This window comes from Acomys minous (assembly GCF_964271855.1).
Source record: "Acomys minous genome assembly, chromosome: 18".
In the NCBI taxonomy this organism is placed as follows: domain Eukaryota; kingdom Metazoa; phylum Chordata; class Mammalia; order Rodentia; family Muridae; genus Acomys; species Acomys minous.
Window position 1 is genome coordinate 54,207,899 of NC_140501.1, and position 27,691 is coordinate 54,235,589.

Consider the following 27,691-nt stretch of genomic DNA (forward strand, 5'->3'; position numbering starts at 1 on the left):
CTTCTTTGGACCTCTACCCCTGGCTGAATCCCCTGCCTCCTCTCCTCCCCCCCCCCCCCCCCGCAGGAAGTCCAGCCCTATTCTCTACCCTGCTCATCGATTGGCTGTAAGCTGCTTTATTGGCTTATCAGGGGGCAAATGTGGAACAGAGTTTATACAACATTTAGACAGGAAATCAGAATTTAAAATACACAATAACGTTACATTAAGGTTTCTGTTTGCAGTTAAAGAATCAGTTCCTGTTTGCCCTGTGTTTAATCCTTGCAGGTTAAGGTTTCCGCTTGTAACTAAGAGTCAGTTCTTGTTTCTTCGCTCTGATGTAAACTACAGAATGTGTTTTTCAACCTACACTAAACTTGTGACCCATTCCCATGATGTATACCCTAACCCCTTTCCTTCCCTTTCACTGTGTCTCTCTAACAATGTATCACAGCCAACCCTCTCGCCCTGTAAACACTTTATCTCTCCCATAAAAGGGATCTCAAGAGGCCAGCAGGGGCTGCTCTCTAAAACCCAATTTAGGGAGAGGCAGCCAGACTGGCCAGTCCTGAATGCACCCCCTAATAAAGCTTGCTTCAATTAGACAATCATGGATTTGATTTTCTTGAAAATTTCAGGTTTAACAATATATACTTTAAAAGTGAGGTATTTAATTTTTATTTTTTATGTGTATGTGTGAGTGACTGACTGTATGTGTGCATCATGTGAGTGGCTGATACCAAGAAGACCGGAAGAGGGAGCCAGAGTCCTGAAACTGGAGTTATAGGCAGTTATGATCTGCTATGTGGATGCTGGGAGCCAAATCCAGGTCCTCTGCAAGAGCATCGGGTCCTCTTACCCACTGAGCTGTCATTGCAGCTGCTTGTCATATACACACTCTAACACAGATCATTTCTACTTGAACTATATCCATGTTCTGTTGTTCCCTTCCCACAGTGCTGGGGATGAAGCCAAGCCCTTGCACATTATAGATCGTGCTCTGCCTCTGAGCTATACCCCACACCAGGCATTTCTGCACAACATCTCACATTCTCTTTCCTGTTCACAAATACACAAACTTCACTGGTGGGGCCGAGAAAAGACTGGGTTTAACACAGGCCAGGCTTAGTATGAAAGAGAATAAATTACAACCATGACTTTTAACACCTGCATCAAAAACATCCCTCTGATGAACAAACATTCTCTGTCTTTCGCAGTTTGGGTGGCTAACACATGCTCTGGGAAGATGTCTTATCAGGGAGCAGGGAAGCGGTCAGGAAGCACACCCCACAAGGCCACAGGCAGGACACTGTGACAGCTTCTCTACTCCAGGCAGCCCAGAAACTGCTGCTTTGGGGAAGGAGAGGTTTCTCTGCGAGGTACTGGGACAGGATAGAAAGACAGGAGTGACATTCAGACAAGCCTGGATTTCAACCCAAATGTGTGACACTGACAGGCACCACAGCCAGGAAGCATATACACTGTCCCTCAACCCTGACGATGCTCTAATGGGCGGCAATGGCTCTGACCTCTTTCCAAGGTCTTGAGAAAGAAGCCAAGCTACTCCTTTAAATCCCACCCCCAAGGTCTAGTGCTAGGACCTCCCAAGGCTGCTCTCCAGGAAAAATGACCTCTCCCCTGGCCTGCACGGGAGCCAGACTCCTTGACTTCAGGCCAGAGCTAGAAGGCCGTCATGGGAGTGGCCAGAAGAGCAGTGTGCAGCCCTAAGCGCACCACCTCCTTCAGCTAAGTGTGTTTTAGGTGCCTCCCCCCAAACTGGCTCCTTTCTCTAGGACACTGACTAAAAAGTCACACACAAGACGAGACTCATAGCTACCTTCCCTCTGTGGGTTTCCTCACCCACCACCTGATACCTGGCACTGCTTCCGCAGAAAGCAGCACCAAGCCTTCCTTCCTGAGACCTGCAGCAGTTGTTGTCAACATGGGTCACTCTGCTGGAGATGAAGCAGCCTTAACTCAGCCAGCAGTTGGAGTCAGGGTCTGAATCTTGCGGGCACACGGCGAGCATGAACACGGGAGATGTGTACGGTTTTGGTCTTTGGTAACTCGGGGTCTATATTAGAGAACGTACTGCGGTCTTTTAGGTAGGGAAGCAAGCCATTAAAGTTGTGTAAGAGAAAAAAGAAGTTGTGTAAAAGGCTTGTGAAAAACCCAGACATATTTCAAGCTAAACCTTCAAACATGGAGTCTAGAGAAGCTGCAGACAGCACTCTTTGCACAGAAAACTCCCCTCCATGTTTCCAACAGCAGTTCAACACAGCACTGTTGTGAGGGAAGCAGGCTTGTTAAGCAGGCCTTTACTTCTAATTTTACTAATACACACCAGAATAACAAGACATGTTACCCAATGCTGTCACGCACACAGCTAACTTCATTCTCATTTTTGTATATGCTACACTGAGTACTCAATCCAAGCAGCACAGACAGCTGTACACACAATGGCCATCCCAGGAAAGAGAAAGACCAGCGATCCTAAGTGACGCCTATCTGAACTGCATTAGCAGGTGAAGTTTGAGTTCACTCTAAAACAGAGTGAGAACCAGGGAAAACACCAGACGAAAGCTCCAGTGAACGCAGCAGGAAACTGAGCAGCCCGGCTAACTCTGGCTTCAGGTCTGACTTTCTGGATTAGAGCTTTGTGGTAGGGCACTGTAGACTGGACTCCCCATGACCCCACTGTCCTGTATTTACCACCCTCCCTGAGCATGGACCAAGTGCTTGCTTCTCATGAACAGAGTATGACAAAAATGATGAGATTAAAGAGAGACACTTTTGTCCTGTTTTTGCATCCTCTGGTGAAACCAGCTGCTATGTTGTAAAAGCCCAACTAATAGGCACTCAGGGAAGGACTGAGGGAGGCCTTAGTTCAATGTCAGGTGAGCCTTCAAGTGATCCTGTTCAGCTGGACCTGAGTTTACCTGAAGCCTGCTGAGAGATGCAGAAACGGGAAGCTATACTGTGGTGGGACTGTGACGCTGTCACACAGCTGCAGTCCCAGCAACCCAGGACGGTAAGACAGAAGCAGTTGAGCCCTTGGGGACTATAGTGCGATCCATCCCCAGACACACAGCTGCTGGTTCTATGCTCTGCTATAGAGGCAGCCTTATAATTGCTCAGGCTGCTCTTCTCAGGCACCCTCAAGGTCATTTTAATAACCCCATCTGTACAGAACAGCTGGGAACAGACTGCTTTCCACATCTAAGGCTGACTTTTCCTGCTTTTAGTTGAAATATTAAGGATTTATTTAACCCCCTTTCTTCTCTATATCTCTAAATTGGGGAAAAATTTCTTCCTTACAAATAGCAAATAAATGACATACAGTGAATATATAAATTTCTTTTTCTCTTTTCTTTCTCCTTTTCCTTCCTTTATTTTTTTAAAGATTTTATTTATTTATGTATTATTATGTATACAGTGCTCTGCTTGCATGTACTCCTGCAAGCCAGAAGAGGGCGCCATATCACATTACAGATGGTTATGAGCTACCATGTGGTTGCTGGGAATTGAACTCAGGACCTTTGGGAGAGCAGGCAGCGCTCTTAACCACTGAGCCATCTCTCCAGCCCTCTCCTTCCTTTATTTTTGAGACAAGGTTTCTTTGTGTAGCCCTGGCTGCCCTGGAACTAGATCTGCAGACCAGGCTCACAGAAATCAGCCTGTCTTTGCCTCCAGAGTGCTAGGATTAAAGGCTTGCACCACCACCAACCAGCCAAATTAATTTTCTTAAGAAATACAAAATTGAAGCTGGGTTTGGTGGGGCACCCCTTTAATCCCAGCACTCGGGAGGCAGAGGAAGACAAACCTCTGTGAGTTTGAGGCCAGCCTGGTTTACAGAGTGAGTCTAGGATAGCCAAGGCTATACAGAGAAACCATTTCTCAAAACAAACAAAGAAATAAATAACCATCACCAAAAACCCAAAACAAACAAAGACAAAATTGTTCCTCAGGCTCCATAGGGGACTGGTTCCAGGAACATACCAAAATCTGTGAATATTCAAGTTCCTTCTATGAATCAGCATAGTGCTTATAGAGTCACATGCAAATTCTCCAATATACTTTATTATTCTTTAAAAATTTAGAGATGAGTCTTGTCATATAACTGATAGCAGGTCTGAACTTCAGAGTTCAAAAAAGCAATTTTCCTGTCTCAGCAGGGTGTGCCACTATGCTGGACAGGTCTACTACACTTTATGTAATTTCTAGGTTACTGATCATACATAGTGTATGGCCATAGTGTTATGTAAATGTACTATAAATGGCTTTACTATCGAGAAATAATGTTCAGTGCAGAAGTGATATTTTCCTGAATAGTTTCTATTAGCAGTTGAATTCATGAGCACGAAACTCCCAGATACACAGGACCAACTGTATATAGAAAAAAAATATATATATATATACACACTGTATATAGTATATTATACATATCTATATACATGCATGTGTATATGAATATTTGCATAGATGCATACAACAGTGCCTAAATTATTCGTATAGCTTATTCTAGTTCCTAATGAACGGTTTTTGCCTTGCAGAACTGAAAGTACCTGTCATCTCTCTATCTGGAAGTTCTCTTTTCATAAAAGTTTGACAACTACATTCTCACAAATAGTCTAGAGGGTTTTTTGTTTGTTTGTTTGTTTTACTAGCTAGGCTAAAGTCTAAAAATAGGGGCCAGTCAAAGCTTTTTCAGAAGAACAAAACTTCATTATTCTCTGGTTTAATGCTAATGCTAACTTAAGAGTTCTTTTGTCTCTTTCACGGTGTTTGCTGGCTGTTTTTCACCAAGCCAATTATTGTTGTTCATCCCATCGCTTGTCTTGGGATGGTTTCTTGCTACATTTGAACCAATATAGCCTACGGAGTCTCACCCCTTGGCTGTATGTCTTAAGCTTTGCGGGAGCTTTCCACAGGTAACCCCAATGCCAGGCACTTGGTGGTTACTCAGCAGGGTGGTTTCCTGTCTCCACCTACTCCTGCTGGTCCTTTCTTTACCTTCCCCTGACGCTGGATCACTCTGTCATAGAGACCTATCTCCTCACATCCTGTCTTTCTGAGCTATGTGAATGTGAGGTCACAGTTACAGCGGGGCACTTAGAGACCCACTTAAAGCCATTAGGATTATTAGCTGATTTAGGAGAAGTAGGATAAGGAAACCCAGGGGGAACTGGTTCTGTTTCTGGCTTTCTAATTTATCAAAGTCAAATTTTCATAGTCTAAATTTTTCATAAGTACTTTCTAAAAGATTTCATCATTTCATTCTTTTCTTATCGCACTTGAGTGCCTGATAAACTTCTTTCCTGGGCTACTGACACTGGGCCAAAGTCCTGCTGCCTCTTCCCGCATCTCAGCAGCACAAGCAGCAAGCTCAGATCGTGGGTCTCAGTTATGGAGTTAAGACCTGTAGGCCTACAGGGACCACTCGAGGGCAGGCGGTGAGCACATTGATCGGGCACTAAGTGCCTGTTGAACAAGTGGACAGATATAAGAACGCAAAGAATACGAGAAACAGAAACTGCCTACCCTCAATAGAGACCACCTGACATCAGTGCTGCAGGGACGTACAAGAGGTGGGCTTGATCCTGGTACTGAGCTTACCAACCAGAATTTTCTCAATATTAACTGGAAACTCTATAATCCTTGATTTTTTTGGTTTCATACCTTTCTTTCTCTTCCTTCCTTCCTTCCTTTCTTTTCTTTCTTTCTTTCTTTCTTTCCGAGACAGGGTCTCTCTGTGTAGCCTTGGCTGCCCTGGAACTCACAGATACCTGCCTGTCTCTGCCTCCTGAGTGCTGGGATTAAAGGCTTGCACCACCACAGCCCACCTAGACCAGATTATTTCTAGAAAGAAAAAGATGATTACTATGGCAAAGCATGGTGATCACTATCTGAGAGGATGCCGGTCACTGAGAACAACACCTTTCTGTTTTGGCTGTTTAAGTGAACTTGCTGACGAGGACACACCCACGGACAGATGAACCCCACTAGCTCTAAGCCTCATTAGGAAGTAATAGAAATGTATTTTTTCCATCAACACCCTTCGAGTTTGGGTACCAATGAATAGGTCCCTTGAAGGCTAATTTATTGACTTAAAATGAAGCACGGAGTCTGGGATTACAGGGCTCAACACTCAACAATTGTATGTGTACATAGAGATCACGCAGTTCAGTTCTATGTATCTTACAGGAGAGGGCATCAAGTCTCAAAAATCATGGCTGACAGAGTTAAAGCAGAGGTCAAGTGTGGGCTTAAAACAGTTTCCTTGTCCACTTGCTTTCAACAAGAAAGGCAGCATCTAAGATGAATCAGGCCTGAAGGCAGGTGTGCTCTGCCTGCTAACTTGGGTTAGTCACACTTTTGTTGCTGTGATAAAACACCATGACCAAAAGCAACTTAAGGAATAAAATGTTTATTTTGGCTGGATCCAGAGGGTTAGAGGTTAGAGTCTGTAATAGTGGGAGAGGTAGGTGACAGAAACAGGAAGCCAGAACACAGGAAACAGACAGACTAAGCAGGAAGTAGGAAGAGACTAGAAACCTTCAAAACCTGCCCCCTGAGGTGTGCAGCAAGACTACACCCCCTAAAGGTTCTGCCCCTCAAGAAATGGACTTCCTCTTGCTGCACCTCCTAAAGATCCCACAACCACACAAACAGCATCACCAGCTAGGGATCAAATGTTCACATACATAAGCCTGTGGGGGACATTTCTCATTCAAACTGTAACAGAAGGCTGGGTGTGGTGGCGCACGCCTTTAATCCCCATACTTGGGAGGCAGAGGCAGGTGATCTCTGTGAGTTTGAGGCCAGCCTGGTCTACAGAGCGATTCCAAGGATAGCCAGGGCTGTTACATAGATAAACCCTGTCTCAAAAAACTAAAACAAACCCACAAACCCCAAAACAAAAACCAAAAAACAAAAACAACAACAAAAAAATCAAACCATAACATGAACTGTCTCGCTAAAGCAGTAAGGACCATTTCAGAGCTTCACCACAGCATCCTGCAAGGTGGTTAACAACCATCTCAACTTCACAAATGAGGAAACTGAGCCTAGAAGAAACGAGTTGATTTAGGTACAAGAAACAGAGCTGAAAGGCAAACTTTAGTTGGGATGACCGCTAAGTCCACACTTTCCAGAGTTCTTCCTATTATACAGTTCGCCCTAAATAAACACCTCAGCACACAGCCAAGCAACAGCACAGCAAAGGAGTAACAGCTTTAACATGCATTTAAAAACCTCCTACAACGTGAATCTTCCACTTCCAGTCTTAATTGCTTAATGCTTTTGAAAGGATTATGACGATATCCTGTGATTTTTTTTCTATTTTTATTATTTATTTATTTATTTTTGGTTTTTCGAGACAGGGCTTCTCTGTGTAGTCTTGGCTGTCCTGGACTCACTTTGTAGACCAGGTTGGCCTCGAACTCACAGTGATCTGCCTGCCTCTGCTTCCTTAGTGCTGGGATTAAGGGTGTGTGCCACCACTGCCTGGCTTATTTTTAATTTAAAAAAAAAAAAGAATTTGTATTTTTAAAATTTTTTTGTCATTTTTTTTTTTTAATGCAGAATCTCTCACCAGTAGCCCAGCTTGCCCTGGAACTTTTCTCCTGTCTCTGGTCCTTATCTCCTAGGTGCTAGAATTGCATGTGTGTGTCACCATATCTAGCAATGCCTTATAATGACATTATGACTTCTAATCTTATAAAACATTTAATTAAAAATACCAGGCACCAGAGCAGTTTCTTAGGTGGAATAGTTTGCTTTAAAATTGATCATTAAAAATCAAAATTTTAAGGTGAATGTGAGAAAATTCTATTGCATGGATTTTCTCTCCCTTCAAAACTATACCTCTTTTTTTCAGGAAGAATAAATTGTAGTGTCACAATTTGGAAGAAGGATGGCTAACATCGTCTACATAAATTTTAGGGACTGTCAACTGAGGCAAGAAGTCACACAACTGTCAAAAAGCAAGAGTAATAGGATTTTTGAATATACATCCTAATAATAAATCAAATGCTAATTCAAATGATTTAAGAGAATTTGTCAGATTTTTTTGACCAATAAGCTTGAAAAATTTTAATTTATTGTTTTCTTTACTTGATGGCCTTATTATACTCAAGCTACTTAGATGCATTAATTCCAGGCACTTGACCAAGATCTATTTTGAGAATCCCTGTGTAGTTTGAAGTAAAATCAGGGGCTCAAGTCTCAAATCTGACTTCCAGTGGTTCGCCTGAATCACAGGATTTTATTTTACTGTATAAGCCAACACTTAAAAAAAAAAAAGATTTAAAGAAAATAATCACCCCTAAAGCAGCCAGATTTGAGCTTCTTAAAAAAATGAAAAAAAGAAGAAAAGGGGTAGATTTGGCAGCTTGTATTCCTAAACGGCCAAGACACACTCAGCGTGCTCTAGCTGCCTCAGTGCAGGAATGTGACAGTCTAGGCCCCGTCTCACACTTCTATCACAGAGGATAGAACTGCATCACTGGGGAGGGGTGGTCCGAGAGGGACCTAAGGTAGCAGGCACCCTTCAGCATCGGATCCGGCAGCTGACCAAATGCGGCACTTGTAGTACCTAGCCCGTGGCGAGCCTCTAGAGCTCTGTCGTCTGATGCCAACTAAAAAATGAAGAGCTTAAAAAAAACTACTTCTTTTTTAAAAAATGTATTATTTTCCCTGAGGTACAACAGCAGACCCATTCCACCTGTGCATCGTGTGTGTGTGTGCGCGCGTGCACACAGATGGGCTCACCCATGTGTGGGAGGGCAGAGCCACAGATTGATATCAGATGGCCTCTATTATTTTCTGCCTTATTCTGGGGACAAAAGTCCCACTTAACCTGAAGCTTGCTGTTTAGGCTAGACTTGCAGGCCAGCCAGCTCCTGGGACCTGCCTGTCCCTGCCTACCTCTCCCTCGAGCACCAGATCACAGATGCACACCAAGTGCCTGGCTTTAAGAAGATGCTGAGGTGGGAACACGTGCTTGCAGGGCAGGTGCTTTCCTTAATGAGCCATCAGCAGCCTCAAAGAGTGCTTCGATTTTAATGCCAGTTCTAATATTTATGGTGAGTTTATCCAGGATAGAAAAAGGCCAAAGCTGGGGTTTTTGCTTTATTACTTCAGCATATTCTTTTCAGCAGTAGATTCTCTCTTTTGCCATCAATAACTAAGTTCCATCGTGTGTCCCAAAGCCAAAGTACAAGACTCGATCAGGACCAGAATGCACATGGGTCTCTTTCAGCGGCACCTGACGTCTCTACTTCCCTGCCAAGACGCCTTTTCCTTTCTACCTTTTGCCCACCAGGTGGTGAGGTGAGACACTGGTGGTTGTTTCAAGCAACGCATCCTTTTTAAAGAGAGGTTTTAAATGAGCACCTCATGAATAGCCTCGAGGGCCCCGCCCTTCCCCTCCCTTCTTTCAAGCTCCATTCACACTCTTCCTAATATGTACTGAGATTACTCTGGAAGCCAGCTATTTTGTTATGTTTTTACAAAGAAAGGGTGGCAAAGGAGGAAAGGGGGACTTTGCTCAAGGTCACAGCAGAGGTAAATTAAGACTCAGAACTTCCTAAGACTTGGCCCAAGGCTTGGGAAGTCAGCAACACTGACCTTTGAACACTACTTCTGATGTGCCAAAACTATTTGCAGCCAAGTACATAAGGACATAAACAAGAGGAAATAGGAAATGGAGGCCAAGACATGTGCGGTCTATTACAGGGAAAGCAAGCACAGCCCTAGGATTTTTAAGGAGGGAGGTTGTCAGGATCTGGGGTCCCATGTGGAGCAGTGTGCTCAAACAGACAGTGGCACAGTAAGGGCTGAGAAGAAAAGGAGCTGAGACTTTAAATGCCACAAGGAGAGGGGACCATGTTCCGTTCTGTGGGAGTGGCTGATGAAGGAAGCCATTCAAACAGAGACAGCACAGCTTGGCTACAGATGATGCAGACACCGCACACCATCCCACCAACCAAGAACACGTCCAGAAGATCCATGCACGACAGGAGAAAGGGGCGCAGAACGCTTACTTCCCTTTCCACCACACAGGGAACTGCAGGACATGCCCTCAAAGAGTGGCAATGCCCTGTGTCCCTGGCTTCCAGTCACCCTCCTGTTCACTATTTTGCAGTTCGCTTTATACTTACTGATTCCTTAAATCCCAACTCAGAAGCTTCTCTGAGTTTGTAGGCTTCCTCTTCCTGCTCACTGCTACCACCTAGTTCAGACTTTTGTCATGTTTCTGAAACGGTCCCCGCTGGTCTCCCTGTCCTCATCTCTGCATTCTTATGCCGCTTCCAGAGTTCCCTTCTTCAAAAACAAATGTGGTCACGCCATTCTCCTTACAAGCCTCTGCTAGTGACCCACGCATACTCAATGGCACAAGTCTCAACCTCACAAGCCCCTCCCCCCTTACCTCTCTGCCCACATTCATCAACACTGAATTTCTCATCCTCTCATGAAACAAAACCTGGTGCCTCTTCACAACTACTGTGTGTGTGTGTGTGTGTGTGTGTGTGTGTGTGTGTGTGTACATGTATATGTGCACTTGTGCACATGTGTGGAGACCCAAAGCTGATGCAGGTGTCTTCCTCAATGGCTCTCCTTTTATTGACAGCAGCAGGCCCTCCTGCAGTACCCAGCGTTCACCAGTTCTACTCAGTCTAACCAGCTTGCTCCAGGGAGCCCCTGTCTCTGCCTCCCAGGTGCTGGGATTGCTTGCTCACTCTTATCAGGGTTCTGAACTCTGATCTTCATGAATGTGGGGAAAATGCTTTATCCATGGAATTACCTTCCCATCCCCAGCCTTTATATAAGAAAATCTTTTCATACAGTTGATTGACTTCATCTAAAAAATGTTCTCCTTAGCTTCCTTAAGCAGAAGACATTGCTTTCTTACTTAAAAAAAATATTGTGTGTATGTATGCACGATGTATGTGACAAGGCACATGAATAGAAGTCAGAGGCTAACCTGTGAGGTTCGGGTCTCTCCCACAATGTGGGTCTTGGGGATCTAATCTTCACAGGAATGGTGGCAAGCCCCTTTACCCACGGATCCCTCTTGCCATCTCTAGCTCTTTACTTTCTGAGTGTCGACAGCACTGTGGTGAAGATCTCTTAAGACAGTCCCAGAAAAACCTGAGTGACCTGGCTCCTTAGACCCAGAACACCTGGAGCCATGTCTGCTAAAGCTCCCACACCCAGCACGGAGCCTGACTGTGTGAATTAAACAAAACCCTTTCACCTTTCACTCTAACAAGGTCATTTTGAAGCATAAAACCAAGACCAAAGAAGACTCCTGAAGCTTTGTAGCCACCAAGGAGAGGGCTGTTCTCACCGCTGTATCTCCTTGTTCTTCCACAAGGAGGCAGACTGGGCCTTTGGCACTCTTTCGATGAAATTCACCAGCTCTTCCATGAGAAGCCTAAGTTTAAACAAAGCATGAAGAACATTGAAGAACAATTTGCTACTAACACTGTAGCCAGGAGAGGTGATGCGCCCACCTTCTGCTAGCCTGTCTCATGAAACAGACATTTTAAATTGATGACACGTACTTTGGGAATCAGAAATGCTCCATTTAGAGCAATGGTTCCCAAACTGTGGGTTGTGACCCCTTTGGACGTTGAATGACCCCTTCATAGGGGACATACATCAGATGTCCTGCACAACAGATATTTACATTATGATTCATAACAGCAGCAAAATTATTCAAGTAGCAATAAAATGATTTTATGAGTGAGGGTCACCACAACATGAAGAACTGTATTAAAGGGTCACAACTGTAGGAAGGTTGAGAACAACTGGCTTGGAGGGAGACCGCAAGAGCTAGTTTGAAATCTGCCCAAAACATCAGGAGTGGGACAGCCTTCTGCCATTCTGAGATGGACACCTGAGTATGGTCAAGGGAACGCAAGGAGTGCCACACTCACCTGCCTCAAGGCTACAGAGGCATTGAGAACCCCCTGAAAGCTGTTGCATAAGAGAGCTGGGTATGGCAGCTCATGTCTATAGTCTCAGGCTATAGAGGCTTGAGAGGCTGAGGCAGGAGAACTGCCATATGGTCTAGGCTACATAGTAACTTCCAGGTTAGCCTGGGCTACAGAATGAGACTGTCCTCCAAAAAGCCGTAAACCCACCTTCCCACACACCCAGAAATACATTTTCAACATTTGAATCCAGTTCCTGCTCTAATACAGATAACCCACATAGGCTAATATCCTCTCTGTATCAATATACAGACAATAGCAATACACAAATTTATTGGCAACAGAAACTCAAACAAGTCTACTTCACATCCACCCATTTCCCTTACTACTTCTGCCTCCTTCTTGAGGCAGCAGTGCTGGATGCAACACCCCAAGATCTGAGGCCCCGGCTCCCTAGTGCTCTGGGATGCTCCAGAGTCCATCCTTAAGGGCCATCTTTCCCAGACTACGCCTAACACTGGCAGCTCTTCCTCTCACTATGCTGCCATCTTGTTTTCCTGTAATGGTCCTTTCTGGTCCCTGGAATCCCTCACTGTTTTTGTATAAGCTGGAGCTAAGGTTGTCACCCTAATGATTCTGTTTCATTTCTCATCACCACTTCATCTTGTTGGACATATGTAAGACAACTGGGATACAATCTAATAGTTTACAGTACATCTTGATCCTGCATATTGGATCCTAAAAGTTTTAGCTTATATTGGTTATTACAGAGCAATACAATATGGGTTTTTCCCCCCAGTAATAATTTTCTTTACAGAACTTTTTCCTCAGTAGCTGATTCTATGGTAACTTTCAGCAACCACTTACACTGTGAAGGCCTAGTTGGGGTAAATAAGAAAGCATAACCTTCTTGGTTGACTGAAGATTATAATTTTTGTTTTTAAAGATTTATTTACTTTTGTGGCTGGAGAGATGCCCCAGTGGTTCAGAGCACTTGTTGCTCTTGTAGAGGACCTGGGTTTGGTTCCCAGCATCCACACAGTGGTTCCCAACTACCTATAACTTCAGTTCCGGGGCATCCAAGGCCCTATTCTGAGCTCCACAGGCACCAAGCACAGGAACGGTGCACAGACATACATGCAAGCATAACACTCACATAAAATGAATATAAAAATTATTTTTTTTTATGTGTATGTGTATGTGTGTGTGTGTGTGCGCGCGCGTGCATATCTACATATGCATGCATGTAAGCAGGTGGCTCTGGGAGTTGTAGGCTGCTGTAAGTTGCCTGATGTGGGTGCTGAGAACTGAGCCTGGCTTCTCTGCAGGAGCAGCAAGCCTTCTATCCGCTGAAACATCTCTCAAGGTGCCAGACTGCTTACTCTTAAATCCTTAAGAGTGCTATATTTCATCCTGTCACCAGGGAAGGACAACTTAACTGCTTAATTACTCTTCTTTCCTTGTTTTCTACAAGCCATTTCTATTTATAGGGCTCAGTAAATCATGAAAAGGCAGATACTTCCAAAGCAAAGTAATAAAGTTTCTTCTCTTTCTTGTTCATTTAAGTATTCAAAGCTCCTTCACAATGAAGCTCTTTGCTCTGGATCTTTGTGACATCTTTAAGCCTCCATCCTCCTCAGCATCACCCACAGAGGAGGTGCCTATGAACACCCCTTTCAGCTATGCTCCAGAGAGACTAGGACTACCAGGGGCACCGGTCTCCAGGCATCTCCCCTGAGCATTCCTGTGACACTCCATGTGTCTACACAGCAGCCTACTCTTCCCAGTTCTTGGGAAATAAACTAGTCACTTTTGGTGTCACACACAACAGTGGCCCCAAAGGAGCTCGGCAGCCACATTCCTCTCACCTGCCGATCTGCATGGTGGGCTCTGTGGCATACACTGTGCCTGTGAATCCAGTGTGCTCCGTGATGTAGGGCAGCGCCATCATGCAGTGATAGTTAGAGATGAGGATCACATCGACTGTAGACAGGTCTATTAGCTCGGTCTGGAGAGAAAGGGAGGGTGGTATGCGTCTGTGCCAGGGCACATAGATCGGCAGGACGGGCTGACAAATGATGCTGTCAGAATGTAGAGTAGTAGTTTCGCTTCTTCAGAATAATGAGGCCTTTCCCGCAACACTGCCCTTCTCTCACGCCGCCGTCAGAATGCTGACAGCCGACAGCAGGGCAGAATGGCTAGCTGCAAGAATGCGCCTGGCTCGCCAGTATCAGTCTGATCTTGTAAGTTTAACAACCTGCTCTTCAAAAGTCAACAGAAAGACAACTAATTTTATTTTTTCATTTTGTTGTTTTTAAAATTTTTAACTTTTCAACTTTAGGCTACCATACCCATAGGGTAGAAAACAAAAGAGCGGAGTGACTATGTAGTATGCAAAGGGGGCTTTTTATGCGTCCATCTTGTGATAGCATCCTGTGTGCTTTTCCTGAGACTCCGCTGCCTTCCCTCCTAACAAGTGTTGGCACAGCAGTCAGGGGTGGGTGGACTCAAGCACAGACTGTGGGAATAGGGAGCCGAGCTCCCAGCCAGCAACGCTCTCTCACAGAGGAGTTAACCCCCAACCACATGATACATGGAGGATGAGCATAGCTGGATCACAGGGATGTGTGTGTGTGTGTGTGTGTGTGTGTGTGTGTGTGTGTGTGTGTGTGGTAGGAGACTGGGTGGTGGAGCTGTTAGCCCTGCTCAGAGAAGAAACAAAGATATTGATGACATAAGCAAAGCAGTAAGGAGCAGAGTGCCATCTGGGATGTGGATACTTTCTGGCTGAGTGACTTAGCATACAAATAATTTAATAAACCTGCCAGCATCAACAATATGTGAGTAAAGGACACAAGTGCCTCATTGCTAGGACAATGGCATCTATGGTGCTGTGTAGCAATCTCCTCTTAGACAAAAGATTGCATCTCAGATGAGAGGCAGAGAGTTGTCAAGGGAGATGGAATATTCCATCTAGCAGGGGAGCTCATTAAAAGTCAGGAAGTAAACAATGCAAAGGCTTCAGGAAGTCCCCAAAACTGACCTGACTCACTCGGCCCCTCCTTGCCCAAGCTTATATAAGCAGGAAGGGCTGCTGAGGACACCAGACTAGCAGAGCTGCCCAGAAGAGGCTCAGAGCAACTGAGTTTTCTTGAAGAGACACTCCTGGACTTGTCTAGCTACCTGCAAGTTGTGCAGTACCCTCCAGGTTCCTATGACTGGCGAGCCGTCACCCATGCTCGGGTGGGATTTTGGTAATGTTATGTGTTACTGAGTAACTCCTCATCCATATTCCTTCAAGTAATTCTGGTAAAACTCATTGGTTACCAAGCTGGACTTTGGTGGCATTCTTACTGTGGCGTATTATTGGTTCCCTAACTGGGGAGAGTAGATGTTTGTCCACATCTCCCACGAGCAGTGTCATGTGGCAACAACAAACCAAATGGCAATATCCCATATCTATAGTCTTAACACCATTCTGTGCCCTGTCCTCGCAAGACAATGTCCTCACAATGGCGGTGACTTGACTCTGCTACCTCTAGAGCCACTTTTAAATGAGGAAACCCAGACAGAGTAGCAGAGGGATAAATACAGCGATAGTTAAAATAACAGCAAAGCTCAAAAGTAGCTCCATTTCCTCACAGGTAAGGACATGAAAGGGTGCCTGAGTGTTCTCTTTAAAATATAATGATCAAGCCACAGAGCCTCATGGAAAGATCTGCTAAGGATAGCTAGAAGAAAAAACAATATTCTTAATTTATTTATCAAAGACACATGATTTTATAAAAAATTTTCCCCAAATAATTTAATATTAAAATCCCACTTATGCACTAACATTTACATATTTTCTTGTATACATTTACTGGAATAAAACTATTTTATCTTTAAAAGTGTTGTATACAAGCAAGCATTTGGCTGTACACACTGTGACAAGGGTCACACAGTCACGATGCGCTGGCTGCTGACTACACTGCACTGGATCATCCAGGACACACAGTGTAGATTTTGTGGCAAACGAGATAGTTAACGTAGTTTCATGGGTTATGATTGGTCTGTCAGGCTCACGAGTTTCTTCCACACTCGTGTTTTCTCCACATCTTAACAACTCTACCCTAAAACAGTGGCTAGTACTATTTAAGTCATATAATCTTGCTTGAAAAAATGATGTATGGCTTTAGAACCTACACGTATGAATAGCGTAACCAAAGGCACACTGTGAGATGTAAGCTTCTTATTGAGAAGTTCCGTACTCTGCATCAAGTCACAAAGCCCTTGGAGCACGGGTCCACATGCTCCACATTCTTGCCCATAAAGTGACGGCTGCAAGAGTCAATGCCATCTGTGATAGGCTGAAATAAATGCAGCACCTGGGAAATGGAGTCTTCAGGCAGATGGGGAATACCCCCCAACTCTTCAGTGACAAATGCAGTAACTACACTTTAGTACACCTGACTGTGGGCTCAGGGTCATGACACTTTATTCCTTGACTTTATAGTGACTGATGACCGGTATGTTTTGCTTCTGATAAGAATCACTTCCATCTTACCTCTGGTAAGCAGAATTCAGGCACAGAATCCACAAATACATGACCTGAACATTCTTTTAGCTCCTAAAAGAGATGGAGAGGAAAAATGCTAAGAGACACTTAATGGAGACAGTACCAAGGAAATTTAATCTCCACACCTAACTTAGAGTGTGGGAGGTTATTTTTAGACAAACCGGTTCCTATTTAGGCTTAGGTTGGCTAGGTGCCTGATTGAGGGTGAAAACGCTGCTGCCTGGCACAGACTCTGGGTTTGAATTCCCTGATGCCTCTTTAAGAAGTTAGGAAGAACACATGCTGTTATAATTTGCGATCCAGTGTTTCCTAAGAACTAGTTATCAAGTCAAAGCTCCCTGGGCCCTGTCTAATACCTAAGGAGCCAGAAACTGGAGAGGAGGCCATGGAGACTGTGGTTATGAAAAAAACCTCGGGCGACTCGGCTAAGCTATCAAGTTAGGAGTCCAAGCCTAGGCAGATTACTTCGGAGCCTTTTCCCTACCCATTGAGAGTTGAAGGGAGGGGGTGTCTAGTAAGGAGGAAGGAGAACGGGGAGCAGGGATCAAAGCTGCCACCACCATAGTACACATACTGTCTGGTCCACAGGACATGTACTTACTGCCCACACTTACATGTACACCCTAGTGTGGATTCTCCCAAAGGCTGGCTGTGAGAAAAGAGTCTGAGAGGGTGCTGCTTTCCTGGTAGTCCTTCCCTGCAATGGCAGTGGCAGAAGGCAGGGTGTCTGGAGATAGACATACTATGGAGCCATGTTCTACTCAAGGAGCTGCATGTACTTACATGTGGCAACTCAGCAGCATATCAAAGAGAGCCGAGTCCACTGTGCCAGTTCCCATGTAGGGGCAGCATCAGGAAAAACTCCCAAAGCCACACATATAAGAGTGGCTGGAATTACGTCAGAGCACGCTGAGCTGGGAAGGCTGGGGACTTGGGTGGCCACTGACAGGTTGGCTGCAATGCCCCTAGCGAGCCACTGGCAGTTTTAAATACAGGTTGGCGTTTCTGGATCATCAAGCAGATGTCTATGGCTTTATAATCAAGCCAGGTGGGAGTTGACAGTGTCCTGCGTTCTTTTCAGAAAGGGAAATAGACAACCTCAGTTCTACTGTGTGTTTACTAGTCACTCAACAAATATTTCTTCATATTCACACATGGATCTAAGTTTACCACAATAGGAATTACTCTATGTCTTTATTTGGAAACAGGGTGACAACCACATTACTATCCTTAGGAATTACTGGGGTCTTGAACATTTCTTCCCCTTGAAAGCTGCTCTGTGAGCACTGGAGGGTGGGGGGGGGGGGGAGAAAGCATGAGAGCGAGAGATGAACAATTCTTAATTACATGGACCCACTAGCTTAAACCAAATGAGCAATTATGTTTAATCGGGTAAGATTCACAGCTCCATCAATTTGAGGCTAAAAATGATGACACGACGGGCAGTTTCAAACCTTGACATGACCTGAAGAGAGCGCTGTGATCTCCCTCTTCATAGTGCTATGCACCAGTGCCTGTTCTGTGATAAAGTCTCAGAGGCCTGCAGGAGGCACATTTGCCATTCCACTTACAGTGCCACTGTCCTTCACTCACTGTTCCCTCTTAATGAAACACTCCCATACACATGCAAGTCATTTCACCCACATTGCAATGGTAATGCAATGCTTTTGAGCCTTTCTCGGGGATAATGATTTATAGCCAGCAGGAGACCCAGCCTGAAATCAGGTATACAGGTTCTTGAATATCACATAATTTTATAGTCAGCTACGAGGCAAATCTAGTTTCAAATTATGCATCTGTCTTGCACTTGAGTTTGGGGTGCAGCTACAGGAATTAATTCTGAAAAAACGTCCACACTTCTTCAGCAGAGTCCGTCATAAGCAGTAACTGTCTTACGCAGATGAATCATGTGAAGGGTCTTTAAACTCACTCGGCTTTTCAATTTTGTAGCTTAGGCGAGGATGAGTGATTTAGAGGACCACGCAGTGGCGTGGAGAAGCTCCGCACCTCTGATAAAGTGTGTCTATGTCACAGTATTTTCCCCTCTTCCTTTAAGGACTGGCTCCATTTAATAAGCTGACTAAACTCTAATAAGCATGACCTTTGAGACCCTAATTACAACTGTAGACAGTTTTCTTTCTCGGGTGATAAATTATTTGCAAAGTATTTAAGATTGTCACAGACACAAATGTGACCTGAGCCCAAACACAGATAGTCTCTAAAGATAAAGATAGCAATTACCAAGTACTCAAGACCCTGACACAAATCTCAGGGTCTGGGGGAGAACACACATGAAAAAACACACTGAGACAAGTCACCAGCATGGCTCTGCAGGACAAGACAGCTTTCCATGGTGTTTAGGCAGGTTTTAGTTTTTCTTTTAGACATTACCTTGTCCAAAAAAGCATTTCCATCTTTTAGGGACCAGCCAGGAAGATTAGATAGCCTGGGACTGCAAAACAAAAATTGGATTATCCTAAATACATTGTAATCTTCAGTGAATTCATAATGACTTTACACTCACTGTATAGTTAAAAACAATGAAGTTACTGGCAGTGGTTCATACCCAAATTAACTGAAAAAATGAAAACTAACCTTGTTGTATAAAGCCTAAGAGTGGTGGTCCTAACCTATAATCCCTACACTGCAAGGCTGCGGCAAGAGAATCCCAAGTTTGAGGCCAGCCTGGATTACACAGTAAAACCCCATCTGAACAAACACAACAGCTGGGTATTATGTTATGTACCTGTGATGGGGGCATCGTGACTCAGAGGGCATGCTAGGCTGTGCTGTCTCAAAAACACCCAGGGCTGGGAACACAGGCGGGTGACAGAATGCTTTCCCATCATGTGCATGGCTCCTAGTTTAATTCCCTGGTGCCATCCAAAACCAAAACAAAGGGTGGTTATGAGGCAAGAGAATCGTTTGGCACAGAACTGGGGAAATTAAAAGAATTTGTGAAGGCCAGGTGGTGGTGGTGCTCACCTTTAATCTGAGCACTCGGGAGGCAGAGGCATGCAGATCGCTATGAGTTTGAGGCCAGCCTGGTTCAGGACATCAGGGCTAAAACAGAGAAACCCTGTCTCAAAAAAAATAAAAAAAGAACAACAAAAACAAAAAGAATTTATGAAGAATAGAAAGCAAAGAGTGCAGGTGAAATATTGAAAGCATTTTAGAGCTTCCAGTCACAACTACCTTGGCTTTATCTTGTTTTTGTTCAACAGCCATCGTGAGTGGGGGTAGAACGGGTGGCTTCACAGACTTTGAGGAAACCGTCTTAAGTTAGGTGCTAGGTTGTGAATTCTGGTCAAATGAACACTCTGGACTCAGTGCGGACAGGTGGATCACACCAGGTCATCTGGAACTCTTTCTACCTGTGATTCCTTTTTGCCCAAGAAATTCTTATGTGATCCTTGTATACAGGTATATACAATATGCATACAGGACTGGAGAGATGGCTCAGAAGTTAAGAGTGAGCCCTGCTCTTGTAGGACCTAGGTGCTGTTCCCAGCACCCACATTGTGTGTCTCAAAACGGCCTACACTTCTAGTTGTGCAATGTCCTCTTCTGGCTTCTGAGGGTACCTGCACACACATAGTACATACAAACGTACACAGGTGCGCGCGCACGCGCGCACACACACACACACACACACGCGCGCGCGCGCGTGCGCGCACACGCACACACACTCTAAAGTAAACTAAATAAGTCTTAAAAATTAAGTATAGAGGGCGGGAAAGATGGCTCAGCGGTTAAGAGCACTGTCTGCTCTTCCAGAGGACCTGGGTTCAATTCCCAGCACCCACATGGCAGCTCACAACTGCCTGTAACTCCAAGATCTGACACCCTCACACAGACATATATGCAGGCTAAACACCAATGCACATAAAATAAAAATAAAAAATAATTAAGTATAGAAACCAAATATTTACTAATATTCATAAAGAAACATCCTTTGGCATCCATATAACCTTACTATCTACTAAAGATCAGAGTAAATCTGCATACTGAGATGGCTATGCTTATTTGATTTAACATACATAAATAAGCCTTGGCTGAATATCTGATTCTGTAGGAAGCAGATGTCTTCAATGTTGATCAACATTTTGATATTGTAATCATCAATGTTGAGAATGCCACTGTGCATGAATTGAAAATGTGGTTAAAAATGACAGAAATAGGGCCACTTAAGAAATCACTGGGCATTCCATCCTCAGTCTAAGCCAGAATTCATCTAACAATATGACACTCAAGAGAGCAATGTAAAATTTTTAATTGTGCTTGTTTATTTAATTTATTTGTGTGTGTATGTGCGTGCACACGTGTGTGTATGCCCGCATGCATACACACCAGGGATTGCATATGAAAGGGCATTCATGTATCAAGCATATATCCTTGATATCAAGTGTCAAGGGTAACTTTCAGGAGCAGGCTCTCTCTCTTCATGAGGTAGGTGCTTGAGAGCAAACCCGGGTCATCAGCTTTGGTAGCAAGTACCTTTATCCTCTGAGCCATCCTACTAGTTCAGAAAGAGCTTTTGCGTGTATGTTTTTTGAGACAGTAAAAGCACTGCAGCTCAGTGTCTGGAGTGGAGGGGGTTCAGGCGGTGTGTACGGGCCCTGCAGAACTTGATGCTGCGAACTCAGAACCTGAGCACAGTGCAGGCACATGAAGTGGAGCAGGTGAGTCCAGATAGAAACTCCACCTTGACTTTAAATTACTTTCAGTCACTGTACATCCTGTTGTCAAATCTATTACAACCCTCATAATCAATTATGTAGGCTCCCAATCTACAATTTAAAAAGCAGGGTACTTGGTACTTGTGGCTTAGGTTTTCCCATCATGGAAAATGAAGCTACTTTTCCTAAGAGTTATAAAGTCTATTCAGGTGAATGGTTTCTACAAGTTGAGACTAATTTTATGTACATTAAGAAAGCTGAATTTAAAAAAATTATGGGCTAGCAAGAGCGCTTGGCAGTAAAAGTGCTTGCCATACTTGAAACTTGAGTTCAACCCCCAGATTCCACAGTAGAAGCAGAGAACCAAGTTCTGAAAGATGTTTCCTGACTTCCATACATGTGCTATATATGCACGCATCCCATATACACATGCACATCCTACACACACAATAATTAAAAATCAAACAACCATTTATTTCTAGTAATTGGACTTATTTCTATATACTAGAAACCTTAAAATGCCAGTAATTTAGGAGAAAATACTAGAAAAATGATTGCAAAAGAACACATTATTGTATTTAACTGTTTTAGAAAGATTTCTTTCACACAAAGGACACTATTAATTATTATATTATTATTTTTTCATTAAAAATCATATATATAAGATCTGTTTTTCTAATGATTGCTAATTTTGAAATATGCAAATTAGTCCCATAAGGAAATAACCTAAAGCACTGTAACCCACTGGCCTAGAAAAAATAGTAAAAGTGAAGTGAATATGATAAGCAGATTTATAAAAATATTTTTATAAGTTCCTAGTATGAAATGCATATATTTTAAAATCAGAAGATAACAACAAGAACAAAAAGCAAAAACAAAACAAAACAAAACCCCAAAACAACAACAAAGACATGGTGAATTTATTTCTTTATTTAATAATATTTGTTAGCAGCTCATTACTACTCTGATCAAAGTGTAGAAAACAGGAAGAGCCTCAGCATTTGGTCAGTGCTAGAGCCCAAGGTGTTCACTTCCTCACCTTGGACCTTTCTGTCAGGCACCCGGGCAGGTCCTGGATGCCGGACTACGAATGCACACGCCTGTCCTCCCACACAGACAGGCAAGACCCACACAAACAGCCGAGAACAAGCTGCTCAGAGGATGAGGCTCCACAGCAGTACCAGGTACTAGTACAAGGACCAGTCTAGGCCTCCTCAAAGGACTTCCTGGGCATATGACTAAACTGAGGTCTGAAACACCAGGGTCCAGGGAGGTCTGGAGAGCATAGGCAAGGCATTTCGCCATGCTGGCAGGAGCCAGGAGGAAGAGAGGACCCAGTGACAGCAAAGAGCTAAAGGAACATTAAGAGCAGTGAGACAAACCAAACACTGAGACCGCAAACAAGTGCTAGACAAGCTGGGGCTTGCAGTTCTACAGGATGGTTCTGAGGAGGGTGGAACCCTGTGTCTTCTGACAGGAGAAGAATAACTCAGTAACATCACGACACACCCACAGAAGAAGACTATATAAAATAACTGATCTGTATGTCTAAAAATGTCAAGGTCATTCAAATATAGACAGAGTGAGAAATTCTTTCAGATTGAAGGAGAGTCCAAACCAGATACCTGAATACACTATGTGACCAACATAGGATCCAGGATGACAAATTCCCCCTTTGCTTTTGTTAAAAATACTTTATAACAAAAGCTCAGTTGGTGAAACAGAGAAATACAAACAGATACACAGATACGGACTTAAGAAGGAAAGCCAGCCAAGTGTGGTGATGCACAGCAGCAATCCCAGCATGGGGGCGTTAAGGCAGGAAGACCATGAGCTCGAAGGCCCTCTGGTCTGGAGCTGCAGCTCAGTAAGGTGTTTGTCTGCCTAGCATGTGCAGGGCCCTGACTTTGATCCTGAGTATCCACAGGCAGGCAGGCAGGCAGGCAGACACACACACACACACACACACACACACACACACACACACACACACACTCCAAGTTTGCACAAAAGGGAAGATATTATAACTCAACAATGGCACTTTAATAATGAGAAGACTCTGAGAAGGTAAGGCAGGATGGGCGCCAAAGAGGAGAGTGATTTACTCATAAAGCCAAGTATTTACTGAGCTGTTATTACAGGCCAAGAATTGGTCTAAGTGCTGGGAATGCAGCGGAAAACAGAATTCCCGTCCTTATAAAACATCTTTAGTAGAGAAGAAAGATAATAAAATATGTATATTGAAGTAGTGTAGTAGTAAGCGTTACAAAGACAAAGCAGGGTAAGGCGACAGAGAACAACAGATATATATATCTCTCCTTACCTCCCCAGACAGGGTCTCTCTGTGTAGCCCTGGCTGTCCTAGACTCGCTTTGTAGACCAGGCTGGCCTCGAACTCAAGGCGGTCTGCCTGCCTCTGCCTCCCGAGTGCTGGGATTAAAGGCGTGCGCCACCACGCCCAGCTGACAAGAGCACTTTTTAAAAACATGTATTTGTGCGGTGTGCGTTCATGTGTAGGCCAGAGGCTTATGCTGTCTTCCTTGATCCCGCTCCACTTTCCTTGCTGGCCCAGAGCTCACTGGTTCGGCTACTATAGCTGGCCAGCCTGGCCCCCAGGGAGTCCTCTGCCCTGTCTCCCCAGCACCGAGATTACAAGTGCTGCCCACGGCTGCCTGGCTTTTATGTGGGTACTAGAGATAAGAACTCCAGGCCTCACACTTGCACAGTAAGTGCTTTATTCAGTGAGTTATCTCTCTAGGCCCAAGAGACACTTTTTATAAAGAATTCTATGAATTGCCAGCCATCCTACTTCCTTCTGAAGTTAAAAAAAAAAAAAAAAGCAGGAGAGGATGGCTGTGGACTTCCCGCCTCACCAATGCTGGAGACAGAGCAGTCACCTAAGGAGAATGAGCAGGAAGAACACAAAGCCGGTACTGACTGACCAATCTGGTTTTGGTAGTGAAATTCATGAGCCTACAGAGCAAGTGCATCCTCTTTAGAAACCTTCATGGTATTAAAAAAAAAAAGTAGCTATTATAGAAGTTTGTTCTTCTCAAGTACAGGCAGGCTCCAGCTATGCACTGCCTTTCTCTGCTGACACCAGGCTCTCCAGGTGTTGGTGGTGCCCACTTTAATCGCAGCACTCGGAAGCGGAGGCAGGTGAATCTCTGTGAGTTCAAGGCTAACCTGGTCTACAGAGTGAGTTCCAGGACAGCCAAGGCTACAGAGAAACCCTGTCTTGAAAACCCGAGAAACCAAAACCAAAAGCCAAACAAAGAAATCAGTTTTGTGATGTCAATATCCCTGGTCCCACATAGGACAGATTTTAAACACCAAAATAATGAATATTTTGTTCTTTATGAGGAAAAAAAGACTACAGTATCCAGCTTTTGGGGGCTGGTCTGGTACTGTGTATTCAAATGCTAAGTACTGGCTGCCCCTGCCCCACCCCCCATGATCTGGATGCTATCCAGATGAGTGAGTGAGCTCATTCTCACGTCCACCAAGTGGTGTTGTGTTAACATTGTTTCCCAATTTAAAGTTGGTTGGTTAATAAAAATAGCTAGAGGCCTGTAACTGGGCAGAAGAGGAGGTGAAGCTCGGGCTCCCAGGCTTCGGGTCAGAGGGGGACTACAAGCGGGAGAGAGGAGAAGACGCTGGGGACAGTGAAGCTGCCCTGGGGCAGGATGGACCCTGAGCACATGGCCTAGCAGAAGCAGTCCCCGTAGGAACAATTATGGCAAACAACTTGGGGTGTGTAGCAAGGAAGTAGTAAAATGGCTTAGAGGGCTGACAGCTGCCCAGTCATGGTGCTTTAAAGCTTATTTACATCTAAAAGGTTTCCGTGTCTTTTATTTGAGAACTAAATAGTCTGAAGTGGGGCAGAAAACATAAATAGTTTTTGAAAGGCAAAGGGGGCATAGTGAACCTTCTGAAAAATAGTTATTACTACATCCAGCTCTTTAAATAAAGAGTAATCTACCAGCATGTAAATACTATTTTCGCCCAGTATTGGATAATACTTGTATACAAGCCGAGTGTAGTTAAAAGTGAATCGCATCAACTTTGCATAAAATGTAATCTGAAATTATCTGTGACCTTGTCCCCATAGTCCTTTGTTACATCTTTTATCTCAGAAAACAAAAACCATAGTTGATATGATTTTCCTGGATAGTTGATGGAGTTATCATGAATAACCACTGTACGTGGTGTCGTCCTCAGGAGGGACTGAGATAAATTAGATGGATTTACTCAGTTTGCTATTCTTTTGAGCTCTTAAATTTGGCTCCAGTAGCTTTTCCATCTCATCTCTTATATGTGGTTGTCATTTTTTTGCTACTTTGACCATATTTGATTCTAAAAGTTACTTTTCTTACGAACTGCTTTAAGTAAAAGCAAGCTGAGAAGCAGTTTCTTAAAAATCTTTAGTGTTGACAATGCCGATTGTAGGGTCAAGGCAATGTAGGTGACTTAAGACATGGACTTTGAGCCGGGCTGGTGGTGCACACCTGTAATTCCAGCACCTGGGGAGGCAGAGGCAGGCTGATCTCTCTGAGTTCGAGGCCAGCCTGGTCTACAAAGTGAGTCTAGGACAGTCAAGGCTACACAGAACATCCCTGTCACGGGAGAAAAAAAGACATGGAGATACACACACACACACACACACACACACACACACACACACACACACACAATCTAAAATTGACTAATATGAAAACAATGCACAGAAAAGAAATGTCAGCCTCTACTCTGTCAAGTCCTAAAATTCAATTCTGGGGCTCATCACTTAGTCATTTATTAGCTCTTACATGACTTAGGAAGACAGATGAAATATACATGACCTCAGATGCACTGAGCAGTTGCAGAAACATTTTACAGAGGCCCAGAAGTTGTTGGAATAAAGGAGTCAATCAATAAATCAATAGAGCACTTTCCACCAACACAACCAAAGGAAATTATTTTGATAGAACAGTTTTAAGGGGATAAAGCAAATGTATGAGACAACACAAGGTATCAGTAATGTTCATACTAATGGGCCCTATTTTTCAGGGAAGTAAAGCTCATTTTATCTCAGGATGGGTCAGCACATACCTTTGAACAAGAGGCAAAGGAAGAAAGTTGAGGGTGGAGGTCATGTCCAGTCCGCAGTCCAACATAATGGTGGTGGATTTGAATTTGAGCACATTGCATGGTAAAGTCGGGTGCCCTGACAGGCAATACTGGAAAAAAAAAAATCGGTTATAGTCTAGGAAGTGAAGTAAAAGCAGTCATCATCTCCTGTAAGAATGGTGTGTGACTCAGCTGCTTTCTATGTGACGTCATCTTCTCCCAAAAGAAAGGTGTGAGCTCACTACCCTTCTATGTGATATCATCTTCTCCCGTAAGAACAGTGTGTGAGTCGGGAGTGGTGGTGCACGCCTTTAATCTCAGAAGGAAGAGGCAGGTGGGTCTCTGTAAATTCGGAGTCCAGCCTGATCTACAAAGTGAGTCCAGGACAGCCAGGGCTACACAGACTTCCTCCCAGCCCCCGCAAAAAAAAAAAAAAAAAAAAAAAAAAAAGAACAGTGTGTGACTCAGCTAGCTTTCTATGTGACATCATCTTCTTCCCATAAGAAGTGTATGACTCAGCTAGCCTTTTATGTGATGTCATCTTCTCCCATAAGGGCAGTGTGAGCTCAGCTAACTTCCTATGTGATGTTCTCTCTCCCATAAGGGCAGTGTGTGAACTCAGCTAACCTTCTATGTGACATCCTTTTCTCTTGTTAAGCTCTATTATTTGTAAAATACTCAAAAGTCTCTGGTCCTAACAGTTTGGGATAGGTCACAGTTGTTTAAAGGAGAGGATTTCAGTGATTCAGCCATGCACTCAACCGGTTAAGGGCTTGCAGACCCCTATTCCATCTGCACCTCGGTGCTGCTTGAAGCTAGGGAGAGTCCATGAAACTCACTGAGTCCTCAAATTATGTTTGAGGTTTGAGTTTCTCTGCCTTTCTGGAAAGGGAAATTGTTGTAAACTACACATTAGGCAGGGAGTCATATTTAGAATATATATGGAACTGAAAAAAAGTAAACAAATAATTTGACTGGTCAATGGGCTAATAAACTTAGCAGAGACTTCTGAAAGAAGAAATAGAGATGACCAATATACATTTTAAAAAGTGTTCAATATACTCAGCTATCAGGGAAATGCAAATTGAAACTGCTTCTGGACTCTGTCACACCCCGGTTATAATGACTACTAAGAAAACAAGTTGCTGGGTGTGGTGGTGCACACCTGTGATCCCAGCACTCAGGAGGTAGAGGAAAGCAGATCTCCATGAGTTCCAGGCCAGCCTGGTTTACAAAGCGAGTTCAGGGCAGCCAAGGCTACACAGAGAAGAAGAAAAGTCTGTCTCAAAGAAGAAGAAGAAAATAAAGGGAAAAAACAAAAAACAAACAAACAAACAAAAAAACAAGCTGAGAATGGTGGTTGTCTGCCTGCAATCCCACCACTTGTAGGCAGAGGCATGTGGAGCAACATAAATTTGAGGCCA

General features: G+C 44.0%; 1 protein-coding gene across 1 annotated transcript in view; it reads right to left on the bottom strand.

Moving 5' to 3' along the window:
- The window catches only part of INTS9 (integrator complex subunit 9), an 82,210-nt gene that overhangs the window by 33,060 nt on the left and 21,459 nt on the right, over positions 1-27,691 (bottom strand). The window contains exons 2-6 of the mRNA XM_084767188.1: positions 26,250-26,377; positions 18,871-18,931; positions 16,468-16,530; positions 13,790-13,929; positions 11,333-11,419 (exon numbers count right to left, since the gene is read on the bottom strand). Of these exons, the coding sequence (XP_084623314.1) occupies positions 11,333-11,419; positions 13,790-13,929; positions 16,468-16,530; positions 18,871-18,931; positions 26,250-26,377 (479 nt within the window). The remainder of the gene's footprint in view (positions 1-11,332; positions 11,420-13,789; positions 13,930-16,467; positions 16,531-18,870; positions 18,932-26,249; positions 26,378-27,691) is intronic.